General features: G+C 37.8%; 1 protein-coding gene across 1 annotated transcript in view; it reads right to left on the reverse strand.

Moving 5' to 3' along the window:
* Window positions 1-23,847, reverse strand: part of C2H10orf67 (chromosome 2 C10orf67 homolog) — a 35,966-nt gene extending 12,119 nt beyond the window's left edge. Inside the window, exons 1-8 of the mRNA XM_015853298.3 lie at window positions 23,603-23,847; window positions 22,454-22,574; window positions 20,112-20,255; window positions 19,225-19,299; window positions 17,940-18,089; window positions 11,407-11,551; window positions 10,229-10,287; window positions 7,145-7,210 (exon numbers count right to left, since the gene is read on the reverse strand). Coding sequence (XP_015708784.2) covers window positions 7,145-7,210; window positions 10,229-10,287; window positions 11,407-11,551; window positions 17,940-18,089; window positions 19,225-19,299; window positions 20,112-20,255; window positions 22,454-22,574; window positions 23,603-23,709 — 867 coding nt within the window. The 5' untranslated portion in view covers window positions 23,710-23,847. The remainder of the gene's footprint in view (window positions 1-7,144; window positions 7,211-10,228; window positions 10,288-11,406; window positions 11,552-17,939; window positions 18,090-19,224; window positions 19,300-20,111; window positions 20,256-22,453; window positions 22,575-23,602) is intronic.
* Between the last annotated feature and the right edge of the window lie 842 nt (window positions 23,848-24,689).

Consider the following 24,689-nt stretch of genomic DNA (forward strand, 5'->3'; position numbering starts at 1 on the left):
CCTTGGAACCTCAGGCAACCTAAAAGAACTGAACCTTGATCTAAACCTTGCTAAAAAAGTCTATTGTCTTCTGGAAAACAAAATATGAATCCTATCAAAGGGTTCCAATATTTAACTTCAGTAGGGAAGTACTGCTCTTCTGTAGCAAATTCACTTGTTGATTATAAGAAACGCATTTTGGGAAACACATTTCAGATATTTCTACCTGTAATAAAACATATAATTAATTTCCAGAAAATGCAGAGTAGCCGGAATCTAATAATTGAAGTTTTACGTGCTTACTATGCTTTCCATCCACTGTTCAAATAGACTTGGCTTTCAGACTCTGGAGCTGCAACTTGATGAGTAGGAAGAAAGACAGCTGGGAAAGAGCACTCGGCAACTATTATTTTGATAGAATAGCCCCTCCTCCAAGTCTCATTTTCATCTTAAAAGGTGAAAGGTGAAACTCAATGTACCGTACTTAGAACAAAAAATATTTCTATTACAGAGAGAAATTCACCTTGGGAAGACTTCTATTTGCCTGGAAGATTCTAAATGTGATCACTGTGGGCTCCACAGACATGAAGGCCCAGAGATTGATGAAAATGCAGTGGATGTATAGACTTCACTTTCTACCTAATGCAGATGAGTGTTATATCAGACACAGTGACCTGATTGGGAATCTTCTACACTGGGGAGCCTCAGAAGTATTATTTCTTTTTTCATAAGTTCTGAAATTACACCTGCTTGAGAAACTAAAATGTATCTTGCTCTTAAGCTCACAAAGTTTGGAGAACTTGAATGAGCCTCAATACTATTTGAAATCTGAACCACAGATTTTAACCTCAGCAAATATTTTTTTCCCAATAACTACAACGATTATGGGATTTTACAATAAAAATGAATATGCATAAAATAATCAAAATACAGAGTCTGTACTAAACACTATGAGCTAAGGGGCAAATTTATGGAAGATGGAGAATAAAATGGAACCAAGAAATGAAGTTGAAAGTGATGAAGCTATGAAACAGATTTCAGGAGAACCATGGCAAGACTTTGACACTCATACTGTTCAACTACAATACCCTTCTCACTATTACATTTCTTGAACATGAATTATTTGCTTTAAATAGAGAAAATATTGTAAAAAATATTTTAAATCTGTTTGATTAGAGTAGGTAGATAACCTGTGACAGTAGAACAATGTACTTTTCCATCTCCAACCTACTGTTTCCCTAATAAAATTACATCCATCTCCTCTTTGCTCAGTAGTGCCTTACGCAGTCATCAGCTACCACAGAAGCAGTATAAACATATATCCTATTATTTTTGATATCTTAATCTATAATGAAGTGGATTTTCCTTTTTCTTTCTTTCTTTTTTTTTTTTTAATGTAAATAAAATCCCTATCTAGATACATAAAAATTTGTAAGGTGAATGCAGGTGTCCAATTGCTCTGTCTACAAAACAGAATTGTACAATCAAGTCTGCTACAGTCCAAACACAGAACAAAATATCATCTAACACCACATGTGTACTTAATAGTAATTGAATAGTAATTTTACTTTACTTAATGTACTATCGTTCTCCTTCAAATCTGCACTCAAAAATGTAATAACCCTATACATCTGAGACATCAGTATCATTTATTGTTTTATTCATTACAAATAGACTGTATCTTGAAAACATAGAGGCTGCGTGGAACTCTCTGTACTTTCTTAGAAACATTGTCCTACATAGGCAGTATGTCTGGTTAGGCCTTGACGTTCACACTGTGGCCCTTAGGATGGTCACTGAAGAGTGGTCAGGGCTGGGAATTTATGCGTGTACTTAAGAGAGTGAAAGGAATAAACGTGCATTGCTTTTTGTAAGAACTACTTTTTGAAAAGCATGTGGAGGAGAGGAGGAGGAAGGTTCATGTACTCTCATGCAGGATCAATACAGTATTGATCAATGCCAATACTAAACAGTACCGGTTTAATAATTTTCAATTCACCAAGCCAAAATCCTACTATCTTTGATATGTTTTTAAGCATAATAGCAATTACGAAGGGTTGTAGGCACTGGAAAGAACAACTGTATGAGTACTGGTAAAATTGTAATAGAATTACAATTGTTATGGATGGAATACTCCTGGAGATTCAGTTAACAGAAACAAAAGAAAAGAAAAGAAAAAAATTATGAAATGGCAGTACTAAGTCAGTCAAATAATAATCTGTGGCCAGGGGTAATAAAGGATAGAACAGGAGAATCAGGCATTAAAGAAATACAGGAAATGTAAGCAATGTTTCAACCTCATCAAAACATTTCTAACAGGAGAAAAAAGAGATGGGACATTGTAAAGGTGAAACTGTAATCCAGAGCTCCTTCAGTTCCTCATTTGTTTTTGACACAGTTCTAAGAGGAAAATTCACAAACTACAAAAAGAAGCAAGAGGAACAAAGCAAAAAATTATGCCTAATAAAATACTGAAGAAACAAACCTTATTATGTAATCAAATTGTTGTGGGATAAGAAATGAGATCTGAAGAATGATTCATGCATATGTGTTAAGTGCTATTTCTTTATATAATCTAGAATTTTCTTCTAACTTTTCAGTTGCATGCCTTTCCTTCCCTGCAGCTGTCTGTGTTACCTTTAGCTTAAAGCTCTGCTCTCCAAACAGACAAGTCCAACCCTGGGCAAGGCTTGCTGGCAGTTCTAACAGCACACTGGTAGGAGTCTAAACAGGCAGGAACACTTGAACCTGGGCTTTTTGAGTATGGAAACCTTGTAATGAGTGCCTAGAGTTCTTTATGCCCTCACCTTTCAACATCACAGCTATGTCAGCCAAGTTTCTGGTGAAGACCTAATTTTCAACCCCTGCACTTTTACGATGTGCACCTACGCAAGAGCAGGAAGAATTCTGTAGTGAGAAAATTCTCATGGTATCTAAGCATCTTTGTTTGACTTTGGACAAAATCTCCTCCTGCTACAGTGTTTTGAGCTATAAGAAGTCCAACAGATAGATTGTTACTACTAGTATACCATAGTTTTGTGTTTGTGTGTTTGTTTATTTTAAGGCAATCACATGCTGCTTTCAAACATTGCATGTGTTCCAACCATCCAAGATGTTCAGTTTATCTCAGCATATGGCTCGTTCTCACCACATGCCATAGATTTCAAAGTGTAACTCTGATTAATAGGATATGTGAAATATCTGTCGAAGGAAATTCAGCTTCAAATGTCAGGCTGATGAGAAAAATTTAGATATTAACTTCTGAGCACTGGCTTTTTTGTTTGTTTTTAATATCATTTCAACTTTTAGGAAGACAAGGGATATCAGCAGTCCTCCACTGAAAGAAGTACATTATGAAACTTGAATTCGATCTAACTTCAGGGGTAATGAATCATCAAAAAGTCCTTTGTTCTTACAGTGATTGTCTGTGTTCATTTTGATATTATGAATACATCCCATGAAAGTTAAAGAACATCCTCAAATACTCATGAAGGAGTGAATGAACCACTCTGCGGAATTAGTACACTTGTTTGAGAGTGTTCAGTAGACAGATGACTTCGGGCTCTGGAAAATTACACGAAGACAGACTTTCATTTTCATGCACAGACTTTGAGCTATGCTTACCAGCTAACCATAGTTTTCAAAAATCATCCCCTATGGTCTGCCACCTTTGCTGTGCTTAGATTAAAGAGCAAGGAACAGTGAGGAACATCTAGATTCAAAGGGGTAGTGAGATAAGGATAAAGTCTAGGAGCGATGTTACTTGACTGTCTGGAAGCAACGGAAAAAGAGACTAAAAAAGTTGTAATGAGAGTAGAGTGCTATTGGTGCAGGACAAGGAAAGTATTCTTTTACTCAACTAAAACACAAGGTTATGGGGAAACCAGTGGAAAAAGAAAAAACTGGATTAAGACAATTAAAAAAGAGGCATGACACAAGAAGGACATTTTGAAACATTGGCTAACAAAATTTAGTTATATTTTACTTAAAACAAAAACTTGTATACTTCTTTTTGTGCACCACCCAGGACAACTGGCATTTTTGTTTCAGTGCCTCCTCTCCTTCTGTTGGTTCAATGAACTACTGAGAAATACGAATGAAATCATAGGCACAGACTTGGAAAAAGCCTAATATTAACTCCCTGTTATCATTTACTGACCATTTTTCTTAAAATGAGAAAACAAGAAGTATCTTATATATAGTGTGCTCAAAAGGCAAATGACTTTCTATTGAGAAAAAGTCGTATAAATATGCATTTGAATTTTAGTCTGTGACAAGGCAAAATTATTTTTCAGTTCACAGACAGGGGACACGATAACTAGAAAAACACTTTGCCTTTGAAATCTCCACTGAATATGAACTGGGACTGTTAACAGCATCAGAAAATAACAGCAACTCCTTGGCTGGCACTGAGCTGTAACAGAGCCAGTCATTTCTGTGTTACTTTTCAATGCTGATTATGAGTCTGTATTACATGGCAGGAAAGCAAAATTTATAAATGGGGATCCATCCCCAAATATTGAAAGAATCATTGAAGCAGACAAAAAAGGAAAAACATTTAAATGAATGCTTTTCTCCTTAGATTTATTCCAGAATTCTGCTCTTGTTTCAAATTTGTGTATGTTACTGATACTGTTATGTAATTTAATTGAACAATATTACATTTGCCAAGATTTATACAATTAGGAAATGTCATTCTGTATCACTTTCTAACATTTATTGCAACAAAGTCAAAATATGCAGAAGTGCGTGGTAATACAGAAATTAATTAATTCACATAATAATCTTCATGGCAACCTTTTAAAAGCTTTCTAGTTCTTAGAGAACTTTTGAGAGTGCCAGTGCTTTATTCCACCATATGTCATAGGATTTATATTTTCATTACATTTCAGCCTTACATACAATGCACTTTTGACATTCAGCACTCACTTCCTCATGTGATCAATGTGCTCTGAGCCAGTTTTTATTCTCTTGCTTGTCCATCTTTCATTCCCACATTTGTATGCACTCAGAGTACCAACAACAAGTCTCAATGAGCAAAGCGTGCAAGTTTGCACTGAGCCTACCCCTTGTTGTTTTCCTCAGGATAATGTGCCACTTAACTGTGCACATTACTGCACCAACCTGTCAGCCTTACTGCATTACTGCTGTATTTCTTTCATGTTTTGTGATGATTTGTTTGATGATACACAATGAAAAGGTAAGGCCACAAAAAGAAATACTCTAAATTAGTGGGCATCGCGGGGTAGTCGAGGCATCTTCAGTACATTTCATAAGTTGTTGCAATGCATACATTTCATGTTTATCTTGAGGTACCATGGGACCTTAGAGCCATGCTCACAAAGTGAGTCCTATATATTTGGTAACTGTGTGCTTGACTTCAAAGAGAACTGGGTGGAGAGGGAAGAATGAAGCCAAGTCTTGCTCAGTATCCTTTACAGAGGTTGGGCTGCCATGCACTCCTTTGTTTGGAACTTGGACCATTTCTGAGCTAGGAACGCTTTCGCAGTTCTTTCAGTAAGATGAAGTATTTTTGAGGTAAAAAATGGAATTTACTCCAGGGTGAAAATAGAACTGAATGTCTAAGAATCAATATTTATTCATTTTAAAAACTATTTTATTTTACTCATGAATTATTAAAAGCTTTGGTCTCCGGTGGATTTGTTTGTTTGTTTGTTTTTAATATATATAAAGGATATATCAATCGCAACTGCCTAAATTTCAGTGTTGGAGGTTCCTAAGGGATTTCTAGAACTACCATAATTCAATTTGCAACTTAAAATTATTTCTCCAGGTACCTCAGTTATGATTTCAGGTCCGGAAGTCTGAGTTCTTCTCGTGTTATAAATCAGTTCAGAAACAAACTAGGAAACCAAATCAACCCCCAGCTTTACCATCTAACAACATTGTGTTCAAGTGTTTTTGATAAATATACGATACAACAAATCAACAGATCAGAATGCACTTCTTAGCACCAGCCAGGATTCTCTACTCTGCATTTTTCCCAAAAGATATTTCTTTATAGAGCAGCTTGCACTGAAGAGTGAGCAAGTCAGCACACCCTGCCTTAGCAGGCTAAGTTTAGAAAGGCCGATTTAAAATTCTTTCATTCATCACTTCCTAATTCCAAGAATTGTGCATGTATCTATGTATCTTTTTTTTTTTTTTTTTTTTTTTTTTCCACAATGAAAACTATTTTCACTATGAAGATGTTGATTTGGATTCATTTAGCAGGGAATTTATTTGGTGGCTGCTCACCTTTGTAAACTGATCTGAAAGCCCTGTCCTATAATGTTGTATTTTGTTTTCCTCCAGTTTAAAAAAACCACAGTCCTACAATACTCACCCAGACTCACTGAAACTGAGAACTGAGGAAGGAGCACAGGATTGGCCCCCTCGCTAAAAAGCCCACGACACATGGTGCTGAGATTAACAAAACAAAGTGCAGCAGCTATGACTTGGCACAAAGTTTGACAAGCTGCAGAAAAGCAAATGTTTAAATAACTGAAGTGGTACTGATTTTCTATTCACAACCTTTTCTCTTCTAAACAGTATCATATTCTTTTCCAGCACATTTAGATCGCAAGTCAAGCTGTGTTTTATTTTTTATTATAATAAACCCAGTCAGTTTACTGTAACAAAGACATACTAGTGGTGATCAGTGTGAAAGCCAGTACGAAATCAGGCTAGGAAAAAAAAAAGTCAAATGGCAAAATAAAGGACCAGCCGTCTGGAAAGTTCCTGGATCATGTAAAAAGAAAATAAAAGGCTGTGTTCTTATGAGACTAATGCAGAATACAAAAATATTTAAAGACAAAACTCTGTATCTTTGCCTACGGCATTTGTTAACAGCAGCCGTAAGCCTTTACAAATAATGTTACATTTATTAAATGTTTTTCAAGCCTGTCTAAAACAAGATATTAGTGTTTTTTCTTCTAAACATTTCTAGTAGCATTGTTTATATCTGTCCCTCTCAAAATACCACACACACAAAACAAAACTCTAACATAAATTCGCAATAGCTTTTTCACCTGTAAAGCGACATGCTGACATAAAGAACACATACGTTCAGTCTACAGGATATTGAAAAAGCTTTGAATATATTATTATATTTTCAATAAATGATGGTTCACACAAACAAAGGTTTACACAAATAATATCTTACCAGATTTTCTCCTAATGATCTTCCATTTTCAAGTTCTGCCTTCATCTGTTCTTGAAATTCAACCAACTAAAATGCAAACACATGAAGACTAATGTTGGATTTTGTATTCCATGCAGGCATAATTCTCTGAAAATTATTTCTAGAGACAATTCCCTGATCATGAGATGACACATCGACTAACATTTCTGTATTAGTGCTGGTAGTAGATAGGGATCTTGACTTACAGCTAGCCACTTTCCTGTGGGATTTAATAGTGTCATGAGTCACGTACATAAAAGCCTTCTGACATAAGTTAAATAGAGTGTGATGTCACAGGAGGTTGAAAGATGACAAAAACATCAGAAACAGAGATTTGAACTCTCCGAAATGTGTCTTATAGACATGTACACACTTGTAGAAAAGATGGCAGAGTTGTGAATAATTTGCAGAGTTCTAAAAGATCTGCAGGAAATAAGATTTGTCAGCAAATGATACATCTGGTCTCACCAGGGACAAAGGGGTGTGCCTACAGAAGAGCACAAGAAGGATTTCTCAGAGATTCTTCAGAAGTTTTAGAATCAAACACACTTAAACATTACACTGCACAGCAAAGTGTCCTTGGGTTGGAGCTGTCACTGTTGCTGTCAGTCAGGACCAGCAAGTTAAACATCTATATTTCCTAGTGTGACAAGGAGCAGAGTTTGTTGCTTACTGAATTTGCATTTAGAACATTATTAAAACCAGACAACGTTGAACACAACACTGTCATTCATTTTCTTTCATAAAAATGGAGAAATGCTCCCCTTCAGCACAATAACCCAGAAGCTGGAATGCTCAGCCACAAATCAGGGCAGCCCACATTGTGTGCCTCTGGGAGTTTTATGGGCCTTGATTACAATATCCCAAGTCATGGAAAAGTGCCTTAACTACCACTCTGTGATGAGAATAAGCCACCAGTTCTGTTCAAGCTGTGCCATTGGACTCAAAGAATATGAAATTCATGAGACTAGATACAGAATGCTCACGCATGAGCTTCATGACATAGCGGAGCTGTGACTGCATGAGAAAGGGGAATGCTGTGTTATGACTTGCTGGATCGTTTATGAATTTTACATTAGAGTACAAGAAAAAAACACCAGACAAACAAAACTACAAACCCACACAATGCACATGGACACATAAAAACCAAACACAGATACTCAGTAATTATTCAATGAACAAACTCAGGGAAATATTCCTTTCTCCATGTGAAGAATCCTTGCCTGTACTCTAGAGAGCGTGGCTCTTCTTTAAAGAAAATATTTTCCAATCAGACCACAGTGTAAATGAGCACTTAAATCACTGCTATATAGAGCTATCTATTCAAACATCCTCAAGTTCACCACTGAGCAGAATGGGAAAGGGGAAAAAAATATCAGAAACTTCAGTAATGGAATATTATGGAACTGTATATATATATATTTTCTTTTATATATGCAGTTATCAGAATTATAATGAGAAGGACTGCTCCAAAGGCTTCTGACAGCACTTCAGTCTTACCTACTTGACAGAAAGTGCAGCAGTCATGAAGGGCTACATGTATGGATTGTGGTACTGGAGGAAGTTTGGGATGAAAGCGTGTGATCCGTATTTACACAAATGTTGCACTTTGAAATGACATGAGGGATAGGTAGAAGAGTTCCTACATTGCTGCTCAAATCCCCTGGCTGAGGGAGAATCTGAAAGAAGATGCAGTGTGTGAGACAAAAACCTCCATTGCATTGAGATGAAGTGAAGAAAAGGAAAATAAAAAGTAAACTTTGGGAGAAAAATTCCTGTAAGTGAAAGGGTGTAAAATAATGTACAATAAAAATTACTGGACTTATTATTTGCATTTGAAAAAGAAGAATTACATAGTATAGGAACTGATGACTGGCACTTTCTTTTCAGCATAATGAGATTTCAAACCTGAGGGGGATTCCTGACCATGGTCAAACCTTAGCAGACATAATGCTAACAGAAGCATCCCTTCCTTGACAGCACAGTGAAGTAGGTTGACCAACTAATTTCTCATTTCCAATTTTAGATTTCATATACAGCATCTCTTTTTTAAACTTTAATGAATCTAACCTTTCAATAGTCCTTTACAGATAAGTAGGTTTCTGTATTTTAGAGTGGGAAGCCTGGTCATAGAAGGCAGATTCATCCACCGTCACAAGGAAAGCCAACGAAAGGGATGACTTTAGAATTCCAGTGCCTTAGTTCACCTTCAATTTGTTTTTTTTTTAACATTAAGTTTTGCAAGAATTTTGTAATCCTTAATAAGCACAAAGAAATGTCATTATTTCCCTTCAGATTTACCACAGATAAGTGAGTTTTCTGCAGAATCTCTTGGGGATTTTTCACAGAAGGAACGTTCTCTATTGGAAGATTTGTGACTGTTTTACAGTTTTCTATTAAAAATGAATAGATCTCAGGAATGAAATCTGAGCCCTGCAGAAAATAAAAGTCATTTGAGAACTGTCACAAGACAGAAAGCCCACTGGAAAGATATCTAGAAGTTATACCAACACTGAGACCTGTCCATGCTTTGTCATTTGTTACCAAACAGATATTAGCACTAGAAACACTTTTTAGAAAGTAGTATTTTATGCCTTGCTCAGATACTGTCTTGCTTAGATAACACATAAATAATAAGTCACAAATAGTCATGGGTCTATGCATGGATAATGGAATATTTTATAAATCGTATGTTACTTAAAAGGCCTTTGGTGGATGTAACTAGTTATTTGCTCTTAGTCTGCCTTCAAAATATAATTGAATGTGTTTCTTTCTAAACTAAAGTAGTCAATCAATTAGTGTTGTATATTGAGGTTCAGAACTTTCACTGTATTTCAACAAAATTATGCAGTAGGATGGGCCAAGAAACAACCATACTGATTAAAGGAACACCAGTTCATTATTGCTCTACAGTGAGTCACACTACCATAAAATTTAACATAATACTATTCAAGTCTAAGACTATTTTTCAGCTTCCTAGCATTATGTGGTCTGTACTCTGCCAACAGTCCAAGCCTGTTAATGTTCCTCCAGGACTGTAGCTCACAAATGTAAAAATTACCATACCTTTTGAATAGTTCGCTCATCACTTTCCATTTTTAATTGCATTCTTTGAACCTGCTTATCTGAAAACAAGAGGAGAAAGAAAGGGAAATGTCATGAAATTATATGCCTTCATTATTGTATGCAAAATGTTTGCTTCAGGTCAGTCTATAAACCCAATGGAATGCACAGTGGAGGAGTCCTGGCAGAATGATGACCTTCATCACTGCCCTTGACATTCACAGCCTTCTTCCTGCTGTTTGGCTGGTCAAATTGAGATTGAGAAGTAAGTTCAAGAGCCAAGTGTGACTGAGAGCCCACAGCTTTTCATCAATACTAATTCTGGACATCCTTGCTGTTAGTCACAGCCAGTACAAAGTGTTTTAGCAGGTGGTTCTTTATTGTTCACACAAAACTTCTATAAGATAAGAAGCACCATTGAATCAGATGATAAACAGGAATCAGGAATTTTTTCTGTGTCAAATTCATCTTGCACCTATTAAAGACAATACTGGGTCTAAACCACATGGATGTTATAAAACTAAACAGCCAAATTTGAATTTATTGCCATAGTTTCCAGTTCTCCATTAAATATTTCATAAAGAAAATATACAATTTTGTACTTTATTTTGGGGAAAAAAAAAAAAATCTCCTTCTCAGAACTGTAATAAAGCAAAAATATCAAAAGTAGTGATAGATTATTTGAGAGAAACCATTTCTGCTAGAAAACTTGCACAGAAACACAGAAGTACTATAATTAGATGGAAAAGTGTACATTTGGATATTCTGCAGAAGCTCAAAAACTACCCCAGATAGAATTTCATATAATGAAGATAAAATAGCAGACTGTCATTTAAAAGCAAAAATATTGACATATAATTCTGTTCTACTTCACTAACTTTACAGCACTTATCCGCCCCAAAATATAAATTCAACCGCATTGCTAGGCAACATTACAAGTCTCAAAAGCCACAGCAAATATTCCTTTGTCATCAAATAAAAATATGTAAATATATGCATTAAAATTAGAATAAATATGTATGATTTTCTGTACAAATACATACAAAATTAGCATTCAATACCAGAACAAAACAACAGCCCAAAAATAAGTCACCATCCTTCTGAAGCGCACTAACAATTAATTCCTACTTTCAGCAACATTTCAGCTGAACATCTCGAACCACATCAGCTCCAAGTTTTACCTAATGCACGCTTTTCTTTTTCAGAGTGTTGCAGAGAATCTTCAAGACGAGCAATCTCACTGCGTAGCCTGAAAACCTCTTCTTTGAACTCTTCATTCTCTTTTTCAAGCTTTTTGTTTCCACGGTCATCGTCTTCAAAGACGACCTAAAAGATCGCAGTGCCTTGAATTTATAAGTAAGGAATCAGGGATTTCAGTATGCTGCACTGCTATAATATTATACAACACAGTATCATATAATTTCTGAATTCTATTACAGAGTCATAATGTGAATAGAAAAAAGTTGAGGCTCTAAATAGGTTCCTGCAAGAAGAAAGGCTGCAGTACATTATATACAAAGACTATAACACATGGGGACGTTTTATTGACAGGAATAATGCATATCATACTGTTTGTGTGCCCTCATCATTCAGGTCAATTTATTATGGAGGCTGAGTCCAGGAAGGCAGCTGGGGCCTATCCACCCACACTTCCCCCCGTGTTTCTGAAGCGCTGTCCGTAACTAGGCAGGCAGGAGAGGCTGCGGACAGGCAACACCAGGGGGTTGCAAAGTGCATGGCTAAGGAGGGGGGCTTGTTGCCTTTGTGCCATTTCTCAGTGACAGTGCTGCCAGTGTCATGAGGAGCACATCACATGTCAAAGCGGTGAAGTTTTCAGGCTGGGAGCCGCATGGAGTCCATCAGGCCTTCTGATATCAACACAGTTGGTTTGCTACTTGGTGTCGGAGCCACCCAGAGGCAATTCATATTCTGAACATTAACATGGCTTTGCATGCCTGTCACACATAGACCGTGCAGGGGTTTAATGCTATTGAAGACAACGGTTTAAATCTCTATGCAAACAGTGATTACCTTGTAAGAAGGTTCCAGGATAACATACAACAAAAGACTTTAAAGTTATAGTTTTAGTAAAGCAAACTCATTTACATTTTTATTATGCGTGTCCTTTGTTTAAATCTTGCCACGTCCATTATGGAAAAGACTTCTTATGCAACTGAAGCTTATTGGGACAGCTACTCTTTTTCTCTTGTTGGTCTCAGAGCTATTGAAAACATTTGAATATACTGTCTTATGGCTGTCTAGATTTTACTGCCACATATTTCTTTTAAAATTATAGAAAAGCTTTCATTGCTGGCACGGATCTTTATAGTAATACCGGAATATTAACTAACTCCTGGATCTCTTTAAAATATTAACACAAAAGAGAAGACTCAGACAGCAGCTACTTTGCTTACTAAGGAAAATTTAGGATGTCGTTTGCTTTGCTCAGTAAAAATATGAACTCTGTTTAAAAAAAATTACTTGAAAACAAAACTCTGAGGTTTTCAAATGGCATAGAGACTTGAACTGGAAGGTACTTAGGGGTAACATTTTGTCTAGAACTTTCTGTTTTGCCTCAGAAAAAACATTTTTGATCTCACAGTAACCAGAACAAATTATCACTGTTCTATACAAAGTTTTGGCTGCAATGTTTTCATTGGTTTTATAAGAAATTGTGTAAATAAAATGCAAAGAGTTCTGAAAAGTAATTCATACAAGCTTGCGCTTCCCCATCCTTTACTGAAGAAAGTTTACATAAAGAGCAAGTGTTCTTAGCAAAAACATTACTCTTACGAATGCAAGGCATCTTCAGAAACTCGAGGAAAATGTTTCAACAGTATTTCACCTTAAACAATCTTTGTGCAGTAAGAAACTTAAATTATTGTTACATGGTAATTACTAGATGGCATGTTTGTGTTGAGAAGCTGCACCAAGCAAAGGAAATAGCAGCACTACAAGAACAGCACGTGCAGTATTGCAGCATTAACTAACTCTGCTCTGGCTGTAGCCAACTCAACCCACTGCAAAACCAACTCTGGATTTCCACTGAGCTTCTAAGAAGCTGTTACAGCTCTTCACAGGCTGAGGTCCATTTGTTCTGTTCCTCAGGAGGTATTTGAGCAACTGCCGATGCTCGGAGAAGAACCTTGAGTTTATCATAAAGCCCAAACGATTGAATGAATCCCGTGAATAAGTGTTAAACGGTGCCACAAGTACAAGTGTATGCGTAGTCCTTTAGTGTTCTAGTGAAAGGATACAAACACCCCACACACCACTTTCTCCACTTGGACTTTGCACGTTACCGAGGCAGCCTATAGCTGTAGCCCCACCGCCTGCCAGGGACCAGAACTGCACGTCATTAACTATTCAGGCTCCTGCTGCAATGAGGACACTCATTAGCAAAATGAACAAAGGGACAATTTTCTGTAGCTACAGTCATCTGTTACACTTTGAGTGGCAGGTTTTGTAGCAATGTGCTCTCTACCATCTGCCCACAGCGGTAGCGTTTGGCTTGCTTAAACTGGGGAACTTTTAAGATGTAAGAAAAAAGGGCTGGAGGCTGGAAGGCAATTATGACACGGCTTAGACAAGAGACTTCAGCATTTCTCACCTTATCTATTTTATTATCTCTATTCTAACAGTTTTACTACTTTAAGATAAACAAACAAATAAATAAATAGAAGTATATGCTAAGCCTAAATAAATCCAACTACACTGTCATTAAAGTGACATAATAAAGGTTGTTACCTACATACATAAGGAATTATGTACTTAAGGTACTTAAGGTATTTATGTGCATTCATAATTTTGGGCCATAAAAAACTTATACTACATTTATCCACCTATAATGACAATTTTAAAGGCAAATGGCTCTTGACGTAAAGGTGGGAGAATACAGATATTTATTATGCTATTTATTATTCTCTTTGGTATCTCAAAGAATTTTGTATGCACACAAGATAACTAAAAGGGTGCTTGAAAAACAGGTAGGATTTTTGCACTTTTACTGCAAAAATATACAATGAAAATTGCTGATGCTCTAATATAATACCAAAAAATACAGCACTTGAGCATATTCAGTTAAAATTATAAACTGAAGTTGTTATTGCTGTTGGTTTATTATGAATTTGCCTTGGTAACAAAATCGCTGTTGAAAACCTGTCATTTAAATGATCATCTCCTTTTTCCTTCCAAAGCTGTATTTTAGGCATTTAAAGCCTATTATTTACACCACAAGAGGGTGCAATTGTACAAGCCGTCATAAAAACGATCCAAAGTACGGCAGTTTAGAGCTGCAGGGGAAATGATTATTCCTGTTTATTTGCATTTACTGTTGGAAAATCATATATCCATAACATGTTACAGAGCACATTTATAATTGTAACTGTTTCACTTTTATATTTAAAACGTCAGGGTTGAAAGTGAAAGGTTTTAGTACGGCCACTGGTTGCACACAAGATACTACTTTTCTATTACCCTCGTATCTTCAGTTCTGCTAATGGGTATATTCTAAAAGGGCTTCCAGTCCTCCAGGAGATCTCAGGGGATCAAGATTCTCTAATAACATACTCCAATCATTTTCCCGTGCACTTCATCTTTTGGACACTGTATTTTATTATGTCAACTATTCTGGTCTTTTAAATGTAACAAAATGGAGGCGTCAGAAAGGGTGGAACTAACAAATTACCACTGGCCCAGATAAATCCTTTCAATTTTTTAAGGCAAGTGAGAGCTGGAAAAGAAGTTCAAACAGCATAACATTGGAATGAGAATAGGCATCTCATTGCAAATTCCTCAACAGGAAAATAGAGAATGCTCCCTTTTGTGTGAGAGCAGAATTCTCAGAGAACAGGTAGAGTTAATTCCTTATTTCAATGTATTTTTTGAGATCTCCTACTGGCTAACGAGGGCTTTGCCCAAGGAATATTTTACCTCTTTCATAGATTACACAAAGGTTGGTAAAAAATCTTGGTTAAGATTTTTGTTCAGAATAATGACATCTAAATCCATGAGCAGGACTAGGGAAGTCATCCTCCCTCTGTATTTGGCACTGGTGAGGCCTCACCTCGAGTACTGTGTTCAGTTTTGGGCACCTCAGTACAGAAAGGACATTGAGGTGATGGAGCAGGTCCAAAGAAGGGCAACAAGGCTTGTGAAGGGCTTGGAGAATATGCCCATGAGGAGAGGCTGAGGGAACTGAGGTTGTTTAGACAGATGAAAAGAAGGCTGAGGGGAGACCTTATCGCTCTCTTCCAATACCTGGAAGGTGCTTACAGTGAGAGCAGGGTTGGTCTCTTCTCACTGGTGACAGGATGAGGGGAAATGGCCTCAAGTTGCACCAGGTAAGTTTAGGCTGGATATCATGAAAAACTTCTTTACAGAAAGGGCTGTTAAGCACTGGAATAGGATCCCCAGGGAGGTGGTTGAGTCACCATCCCTGGATGTGTTTAAGAGCTGTTTGGATGTGGTGCTCAGGGACATGATTTAGCGGAGGGTTGTTAGTTTGGGTGGTATGGTTAGGTCGTGGTTGGACTTGATGATCTTAAGGTCTTTTCCAGCCTGAGTGATTCTATGATTCTATGATTGCCATTTATAGTCCTTTCTTTGCTTCACTATTTTAAAGCCTTGCAAAACCTCCAATAATAGCAAATGCCCAATAAGCAGTGGAAGATGCCCAAATGAAGCAGTGAAGAAATAAAATGTACTGCTGTTGACTGTTGTAGCTAACAGACTGTTACAAGAATGAATTACTATCACTTCCTTCTGTTAACAAGAACTACTGACACAGCTTAAAAATCCTGTTCTAGAATTGCATAGCTATCAATTCCAAATGGAGAGAGATACCTTGTTTCCACAGAGGGTACATTTGAGATTCCATCTTTCCCCTTTACAGGCAACACTGTCTAACTTATGTGGCTGCCCGCAGAAGATGGCATTTTCAGATTTCATTACTACCATACGTTTTAATGATGCACAGGGAGCTGAGATCAAAAAGCAATCTACGGTCAGGCTTAGCTAAAACCTCTGTAGAACCTGAGACTGCTTTTTATCACACTAAAGTATATGTGAAGTTCAAAAAGGCATTACAGATTTCTCACATTTCAGTGAACTGCTGACAAGAGTTGTTAACTTGGGAAGGACATGTTTATATTACTGAAAGGAAAAGGAAATGATATACAGAAATATGTAACTGAATTAAGTGTCCCGTTTGAAGGCTACAGGATGAATAATTAAAACAGTTCTCAGCCATTCTAGCTAACTATTTATGTCTACATTGGTGTGGGGAAAATTATTCAAAGGGACTTCTCATGTCAATGAATGGTTACACCCAAGTGGTTGTTGAACTATTGCAGGAGTTAACAAAAATTAAACATGAAGGATTTTGATCTTCATTTGTACATCTGAAATGCCAACTTAAATGATCAACAACACAGTTCTGAAGAAGAAAATGATTTATTTCAGAAGGAACAAAGAAAACAAGAGAAGTAATTTAAGTACAGAGATGGGCTTTTCTGTAACTGAAATGGAATAAAATAGTGCTGAGAGCAATATTTTATCCAAGTATTACATTTTTAAACAGGTTTTGTTTCTTTTCTTTTCTTTTCTTTTTTTCTTTTTTTCTTTCTTTCTTTTTTTTTTTTTTTTTTTTTTGAGGAGTTACAAGAATATCTTATAAAATATTTTATGCTATTAAAAACAGATCAAAAGAAACACTATATACACTATATATAACCTCTTAGTCAAACTATCACTGATTACACTATCACATTGAACTGAGTGACATTAATAGAGTACTATAGACTCCTTTAGTCAAAATACCTACCTATAGCAAGAGATATCACGTGTGTTCTAATATTTTCCTGTATTTATTTTTACTGGGAAAATAATGAAACCAGAAATCACAGAATTGTAGGGTTTTGAAAGGGCCTCTGGAGAGCAAAGTCCAACCCTCTGCTAAAGCAGGTTCCCTGCAGCAGGTCGCAAAGGAAAGTATCCTCAAAGGTTTTCAGAATCTCCAGAGGAGACTCCACAACACCCTTGGGTAGCTTTTTCCACTGCTTTGCAACCCTCACAATAAAGAAGTTCTTTCTCATGTCTGTATGGACATGAGAATTTTCCTATGTTCCAGTTTGTGCCCATTATCCCTTGTTCAGTTGCTGTGCACTGCTGAAAAACCCTGTCCACATCCACTTGACTCCTGCCCTTTTTTAATAAGCACTGATAAGATCTTGCTTCAGTCTTCTCCAGGCTAAACAGCTTTTCCTTATACGGGAGATGCTCCAATTCACCTATCATCTCTGTGGACCTCTGCTTACTCACTGAAAGTTCCTGCCTTTCTTGAACTGAGGAGCCCAGAACTGGACACAGCACTCCAGGAATGACCTTGCCAAGGCAGAGTAGAGGAGGAGGATTGCCTCCCTCGACCTGATGGTCACTCTATTTTTAACGCACCCCAGGATACCACTGACCTGCTTGGCCACAAGGGCACACTGCTGCTCACAGCCCACCAGGACACCCAGATTCTTCTCTGTGAGCTCATCTCCAGCAGGTCAGTCTCTAACCTGTAGTGATGCTTGCAGTTATTGCTCCCCAGATACAGGACTCTACACTTGTCCTTGGGAATTCCTCTCTGCCAAACTCTCCATCCACATTTTTCAGTGTTCAGATGTTCCTGGGTTTGGTAATAAGTTTATAATGTTTTTTTTTAACATACCATTTTAGTCCTTTTGTTTACTTGATATTCCCACAGTTTTCTCTTCAGTTCTCCAATTATGGACTCCTTCTCCTGCAGTTTGTCACGTAAATACCTCAAAAGTTTTCCTTGTGAACCTTCTATTTCTTCTATATTTATGTTGTAATACTTCTATTAGAAGAAGAGATTATTTAATGAGATTGTGGCATAAAACACATAGTCCAGTTTTTTCTAATGTTACAATATATATATTTTTATTTGAGCACATCATAGGACACATTCCAGAGTATCTGGTACAGAAAATAAAATGAATAAAATGTTACTGTATCTGATATTTCAGATATTTAATCAAGAAATGTGTTATATCTTGTATATAATCTATAATAATACAATACATTCATATTTGTAGCACTTACTAAGGAGTCAAACATAGTTTTTCCTCAGAGCACCCCGCCTACTGAATTATACTCATCTGTCATGGGGTGAATCTCTACCTGCTTACTGAAGCTGGACTTAAAGAATCCAAAAGTAACACAAGATTTTACAAGGGGAAGGTCAAGCAAAGGGAACCTAACCCTGCAGTTCCCTACTGAGAACACTGTTACTACAGACTCCATGAAATATATGCATTTTATTTTTACTGCAGAATGATTACATGAACAGGACATGGGAAAGAGAACTTTTCAAGTACAAAATGTAATTTACATTTTTCCATGTGGCTTGTGTAGCAGTGACCTGATCATATGTAGACACCTGCATTTCAGCTCGTAACCTCATTTTTATAACAAAACAAAGATACAATTTAAGTTCCAAACTTTCTAAATTGGATCATTCTTAGTGTTTGTACTACACTTTGAAATCTGTTGATACAAAAGCTTAAGGCACAGTTCCTAGAGCATAGTAAAAAGTCACCAGGAGTGTACATGATTGGTCATCCTTCTCTTGTAGCCTGAGCATTCAGTTTCCAAATCTACTGAGACATATTCATTTCTGATTGAACCAAGCAGTATTACATGTGACTACTATGTTTCTGCTTCTGAAGAGAGTCAGTCATATCCTCTGTCTCTTCTAAAACAACATTCAAATATGCAGAACTGCACAGTTCAACACAATGGGAGGGGACAAACAGGTTGCATAAAAAATGCATTTTTGTGCTATTTTCTTTATACTTGATGTGATTTATGTGCTTAGCCTTCATGTATTACACAAATACATCCTTCTCCAGACATTGTCAAAATCGGCTTATGACCTATCACTAGTACAATCGGCAGTTCACAATTTAACCTTGTGAATGGTTAAAACCTACCTCAGTTTTTGCTCTGAGAACAGCCAGCGCATCACATAACTGTTGTTGGTAACTTTGTCGAAGTTGGACTTCTTTCTAGAATTTAATGTACAAAAAAAAAGGAGGCAGGCAATCACTAAAATAAACAAGCAAGCAAACAAATAAACAAAAACCAGAGGCCAAAAACCTTGCATCATGCCTTCTTGTTAACTTAAGAAAATTAAATACTACTGAAGCTCTTGTGAAAGAGAAAACACTTTATTTGTGTTCCTTTTTTATCCTTCATTCCTCAGTCTCTTCTTAGATTTTGGCTAATTAATGAAACCGTATCTCTTCCTCTAGAAACTGAAGATTCCGAACCGCTTTAAAGACAAGCACTTATTAAATATATTTAAGACAGGAATTAACACATTAATTAAACTTCTACTTTTCATATGCTCTCATCAGAAGCTTGAACATCTTGAAGGTTGAAAGTTGACTCTTGTTTCTCTCTTGGTAGTGAGTGCTCACTAGTTGCCTAGGAGCATTAATGCTGGCGTGGGCAGTGGTTTACTATCTAAAGATCGGTGAATCTATATTTTCAAAGAAATACATGGAGAAGAACTGTAAATAATGTATATAGATGCATTTTAGAAATAACTGCACTAGAATGTAAGATGTCCATAGCTATGGTTGTTAATATGCAGAGTACAATGTAATCCATGTTTTATTAATTGCAAATTTGCAAAAGACAACTTAGTCATTTAAAAAAATCTGTATTAATATTTTGCTTTATCTGCTTATTTTCAATACTTCTGCGAATTATTTTTCATTAAATAAAACATCAGTCAGCAGAACAATGATATACAGATGAGAACTGGCACCTAGTGAAGGCTGACACTTAACTGAACAAGAACTTTTCTCTTTACCCGTTTATGACAAGTCTCAATGTCTCTCAGTCTATCATTCACATATTTATAGAGATTTGAAGCTTTCTCTTCAATTTTTTCTTGATATTGGGCTTGAATGGTGCTTTTGTAGATGAGCAAATCTTTCTGGAGGGAATGAGTGAGCTAAAAATAAAAATCCTGTTATTACTTATTCTTATAACTTCTTATTACTTATTCTATACACACAAAGTAAATTGTTCAAGATGCTGTTAGTGCCAATTATTCACCTAAACACAAGCATCTAATGCAGTTCTTGTGGTATCCCCTTTGGTCTGCAACAGTCAGTTCAGAATAGCACGTGTCTCTACACTGGCAGGAGCTCCCTGCTTCATGTCCATGCTTTGGACATCTTAGATAGTCAGCACGGGTTTCAGCATGCAGAGTAAAATTTCTAATTTGGTATCTATGTACATAGGAAACAAACGAATAACTTTCTGTCATAGTGAACTCAGGGGCACTTGATCCGGTTCCTCAGGCACATGTGGCTTAGTGTCATAAGAAACAGGGTATAAAAGACATTTATGCAGGGCTGGTGTAGGTGACAGAAACCCGTTCCCTTCTGAAACCAGAGCCAAAGTATCATATCCCGAGACATTTTCACTGACTACGAAGATAGATCTGCACTCACTGCATGAGAATTTTAGCTGCCCTGCTCAGTTAAAAGTTACTTCCATGAGACAAAAAGTAGGTTCCCTAGTGTGTCAACTGAGACTCAAATAAAATATCTGACTGTTAAACAAAGTACTGAGAAGCCATCTATAACAAACAAAACATGACAAAAACAAAGAAACCCCCCTCCCCCCCAATAAAAAGCACATCAATTACAAAATGTGCCAAAGTGAAAACATTTTGCAGTGCCAAAAGTAGCAAATATGTCAAAGATGCAATATTTGTTGTAGGCACCACTCTACTGTATCACTACTCTGGAAGTTAAATACGGAAAGCTGAAATTTAGAAAACTACAACTCATGAAATAGAAAATTTGACTTATACAATATTAAATACATAATTAAATAACAACAAGCTAAGAAAGCATAACGAGAACTGACCCTCGATATAGTTTGCATCCACATGTACAGTGCTTGCTGCCAAATTAAAAATGCCCCTCAGAAACCTGCAGTTCTGAAGAGAATATTCATGGCTGCATGACTTCCTCAGGAAGTCACTATTTTTGGAATACTCAAGGCTCTGCCAGATGGTCGTTAGTTAGGTCCTGCAGCAGAGATCCATACAGATGTATGGATACATCAGTATCACAATGGAATCCTAGAAAGTGGGCAAAACATGTTCATAAAACCTAAGCTGGTAGTCTGTCTTTCCACTGACTTTGATGAGCAAAACACTCACAAGCCTTTGTGAGGCACAAGGTAGAAATATAAGCAGAACCAAAAACATTGAATTTTTGCTATTCTCTATATCTACACACTATTCATGATCTGGAAAGACATGAGTTTTCTGTTTGTTTGCTTGTTTGTTTTGTTTTGCTTTTTGTTTGTTTTTGTTTTCCTCCAAGGAAATTAAACTTCCTGCACACATGATTGCTTCATATCCTGAAGCATCTTCTTTTGTAATTTCTTAACAGTGAAGGGACAGATAGCAACATACCATTTTGATGTAACAGATCTCCCTCTACAGGTCCCTAGAGGCATCTATCTTCACAAACTCACATTTATATTAAGAAAGCTTTACTTTTCCTATTATGGACTGCATCTTCCCTCCAAAATCTAAGCATTTAATTCCAGTAAGACTCTGTTTACATTACACATCTACCTAAGCAAGTGCAGATAATGCCATCTGGATCTTCTTTCTAACTTTGTATATGATTTGTACAAAGCAGAAGCAGCAGGGCACGTTAGCTACACTCACACAGAATCACAGAATAACCTGGGTTGGAAGGGACCTCAAGGATCATGTAGTTCCAACCCCCCTGCCTAGCAGGGCCACCAAACATACGCCTTTACTAAATCAGGTTGCCCAGGGCCCTGTCCAACCTGGTCACTCATAACTGACTGAAGGCAAATATAAATGGAACTGGTAGGCCCATTTATTGCCACACTCAGCCATAATCTGACAGGTTTGAGACTTTAGAATTTATCACTTTAAAAATTAAACAACGATAATCTTGATGAAATCTTCTCTCATTATCCTGAGTAGCCCAGCCTCTAATTCACCTATCAATATTTTTATGTTGGCATATTCTGAAAATAAAAATTCATATATATGCTATATGAAAATAGACTAAGTGTTATATAAAACAGGTGACAGTGACAAAAGTATTTGTTCTACAACATGATAAAGACTCAGATATCTTCCTAGTTTACCTCGATTAAAGCTTGTGTAGCAATTGCTAATTCCTTTAATTCCGGTATTTCTTTGATATCTGTTTGTGTTGCATGATCTCTGCTGTGATATCCTATGTTTAAATCATCTGAAATGGAATGCCTGTAACAAAAAATCCATTTGAATAAACAACTTAAATCGAACAGCAATTGCAGGTTAATCAGTCTTAATGGATATTAATAATATATATTCAGAATCACACAGAATCACAGAATGACCCGGGTTGGAAGGGACCTCAAGGATCATGTAGTTCCAACCCCCCTGCCTGGCAGGGCCACCAAACATACACATTTACTAGATCAGGTTGCCCAGGGCCCCATCCAACCTGGTCTTGAACACCTCCAAGGACGGGGCATCCACAACCTCCCTGGGCAGCCTGTTCCAGGGCCTAACCACTCTCCTAGTGAAGAACTTCCCCCTAACATCCAACCTAAATCTTCCCTCTTTTAACTTAAAACCATTTCCCCTAGTCCTGCTATTATCAGCCCTTTCGAAGAGTTTACTCCCCTCCTGGGAGTAAATTCCCTTCAGGTACTGAAAGGCTGCAATGAGGTCACCCCGCAACCTTCTCTTCTCCAGGCTGAACAAACCCAACTCCCTCAGCCTGTCCTCATAGGGGAGGTGCTCCAGCCCCCTGATCATCTTTGTGGCCCTCCTCTGGACCCTTTCCAAAATCTCCATATCTTTTTTGTACTGAGGGCTCCACACCTGGACACAGTACTCCAGATGGGGCCTCACAAGAGCTGAGTAGAGAGGGACGATCACCTCCCTATCCCTGCTGACCACCCCTCTCCTGATGGAGCCCAGGATCCCATTTGCTTTCCGGGCTGCCAGAGCGCACTGCTGGCTCATGTTGAGTTTTTCATCCATCAGGACCCCCAGGTCCTTCTCTGCCGAGCTGCTCTCAAGGACCACTCCTCCCAGCCTGTACAGGTGCCTGGGGTTCTTCCAGCCCAAGTGCAAAACCTTGAACTTTGCCGTGTTGAACAATTCAGCTATAAAGTATGTTTTAATCATTTCACTTGCAGCAGCAAGAGGCACAGCACAGCACTGAGCGGGCCGGACGGACAGCAAGCTGAGAGGCGCTGAGAGGCCCAAAATAAAACCACCACAGGCCGGTGAGCCCTCACCGACGCTCGATCCCCTGCAGGCCGCAAGGCAGCGCCAGCAGCTCCAACGTCGTCGGGGCCAGCAGGCGGGCCCAGGGCAGCGGGCCGCCCCGCCCCGCAGTAGACATGGCAGCCAGCGGCCGCCCCGCAGCAGAGGGGCGGAAACAGGAGGACGGAGCTTCCGATCGGCGGCGGCTCACGGTGCGGAAGTGGCCGTAATGGCGCAGGTTGTGCTGTGCTGTGTGCGTTGTGTTACCGTTGGCGGCCGCTCGGTATGTTCACACTGAGAGCACTGCCTTTGTTTCACCCGTACGGAATGATTAGGTTATCCTGAGTTGGGATACTAAGCCGTTCCTTAGTATTCAACCTGAATGCTTCACTTATTGCCAGGCCAGGGAACGCATCTGCCTCAGGGGCATCAGAGCGTGTTTCAGAGGAGATTTTACGATATATCACTGCGCCCAATGCAGCACTTCCTTCAGCATGTCCATGGCCTCAGGCTTAACCCAGCCCTCCCTGCTCCAGCTGTGTGAATGGGGAGGTGAGGAGCCCAAATGAGGCTCTTTGTACGTGAGACTGTGAACCAAAGATGAAACAAATAAGGAATAGTGGCCTATGTGGCAGAGGCAGAAGAAGAAAATGCAATTTCTTGCAGATTCTGACTGCAGGATAGAAGATCATGTAAAATGTGAGTTATTAGTGTCTGTTTGCTTGGCATTTTAGTGTTGAAATGGTTGATTTCTCATAATTCTCCCTTGACAGAAGTCCAACAGTGTATGGACCATCTGGAAAAACAATTTAGTTATTAATGTTTGAATGCACTATATGATCCGTAGTGCTCTGGTCTCAATAACTTTAGTATTTACACTAAAATTCATTTCAGCTTTGCTCAAACTCAGACTGCACATAGAAAACAAGTGTTTAAGAATAAACAGCTCTCTAAATGTAGGAGCAAAATAATGTCCTACATAACAGAAATCACAAGGATTTTTAAACAGGAAGAGCCCTTCTGGTTTTTGCTAGGATTAACACTCCATCATATCATTCTATATCATATATATCTATATATATCTATATATATCGTTCAGTGTGATATATAGTCTTTATG

The sequence above is a fragment of the Coturnix japonica genome, chromosome 2 (genome assembly GCF_054131305.1).
Source record: "Coturnix japonica strain WE chromosome 2, WE-NBRP24, whole genome shotgun sequence".
Lineage (NCBI taxonomy): Eukaryota > Metazoa > Chordata > Aves > Galliformes > Phasianidae > Coturnix > Coturnix japonica.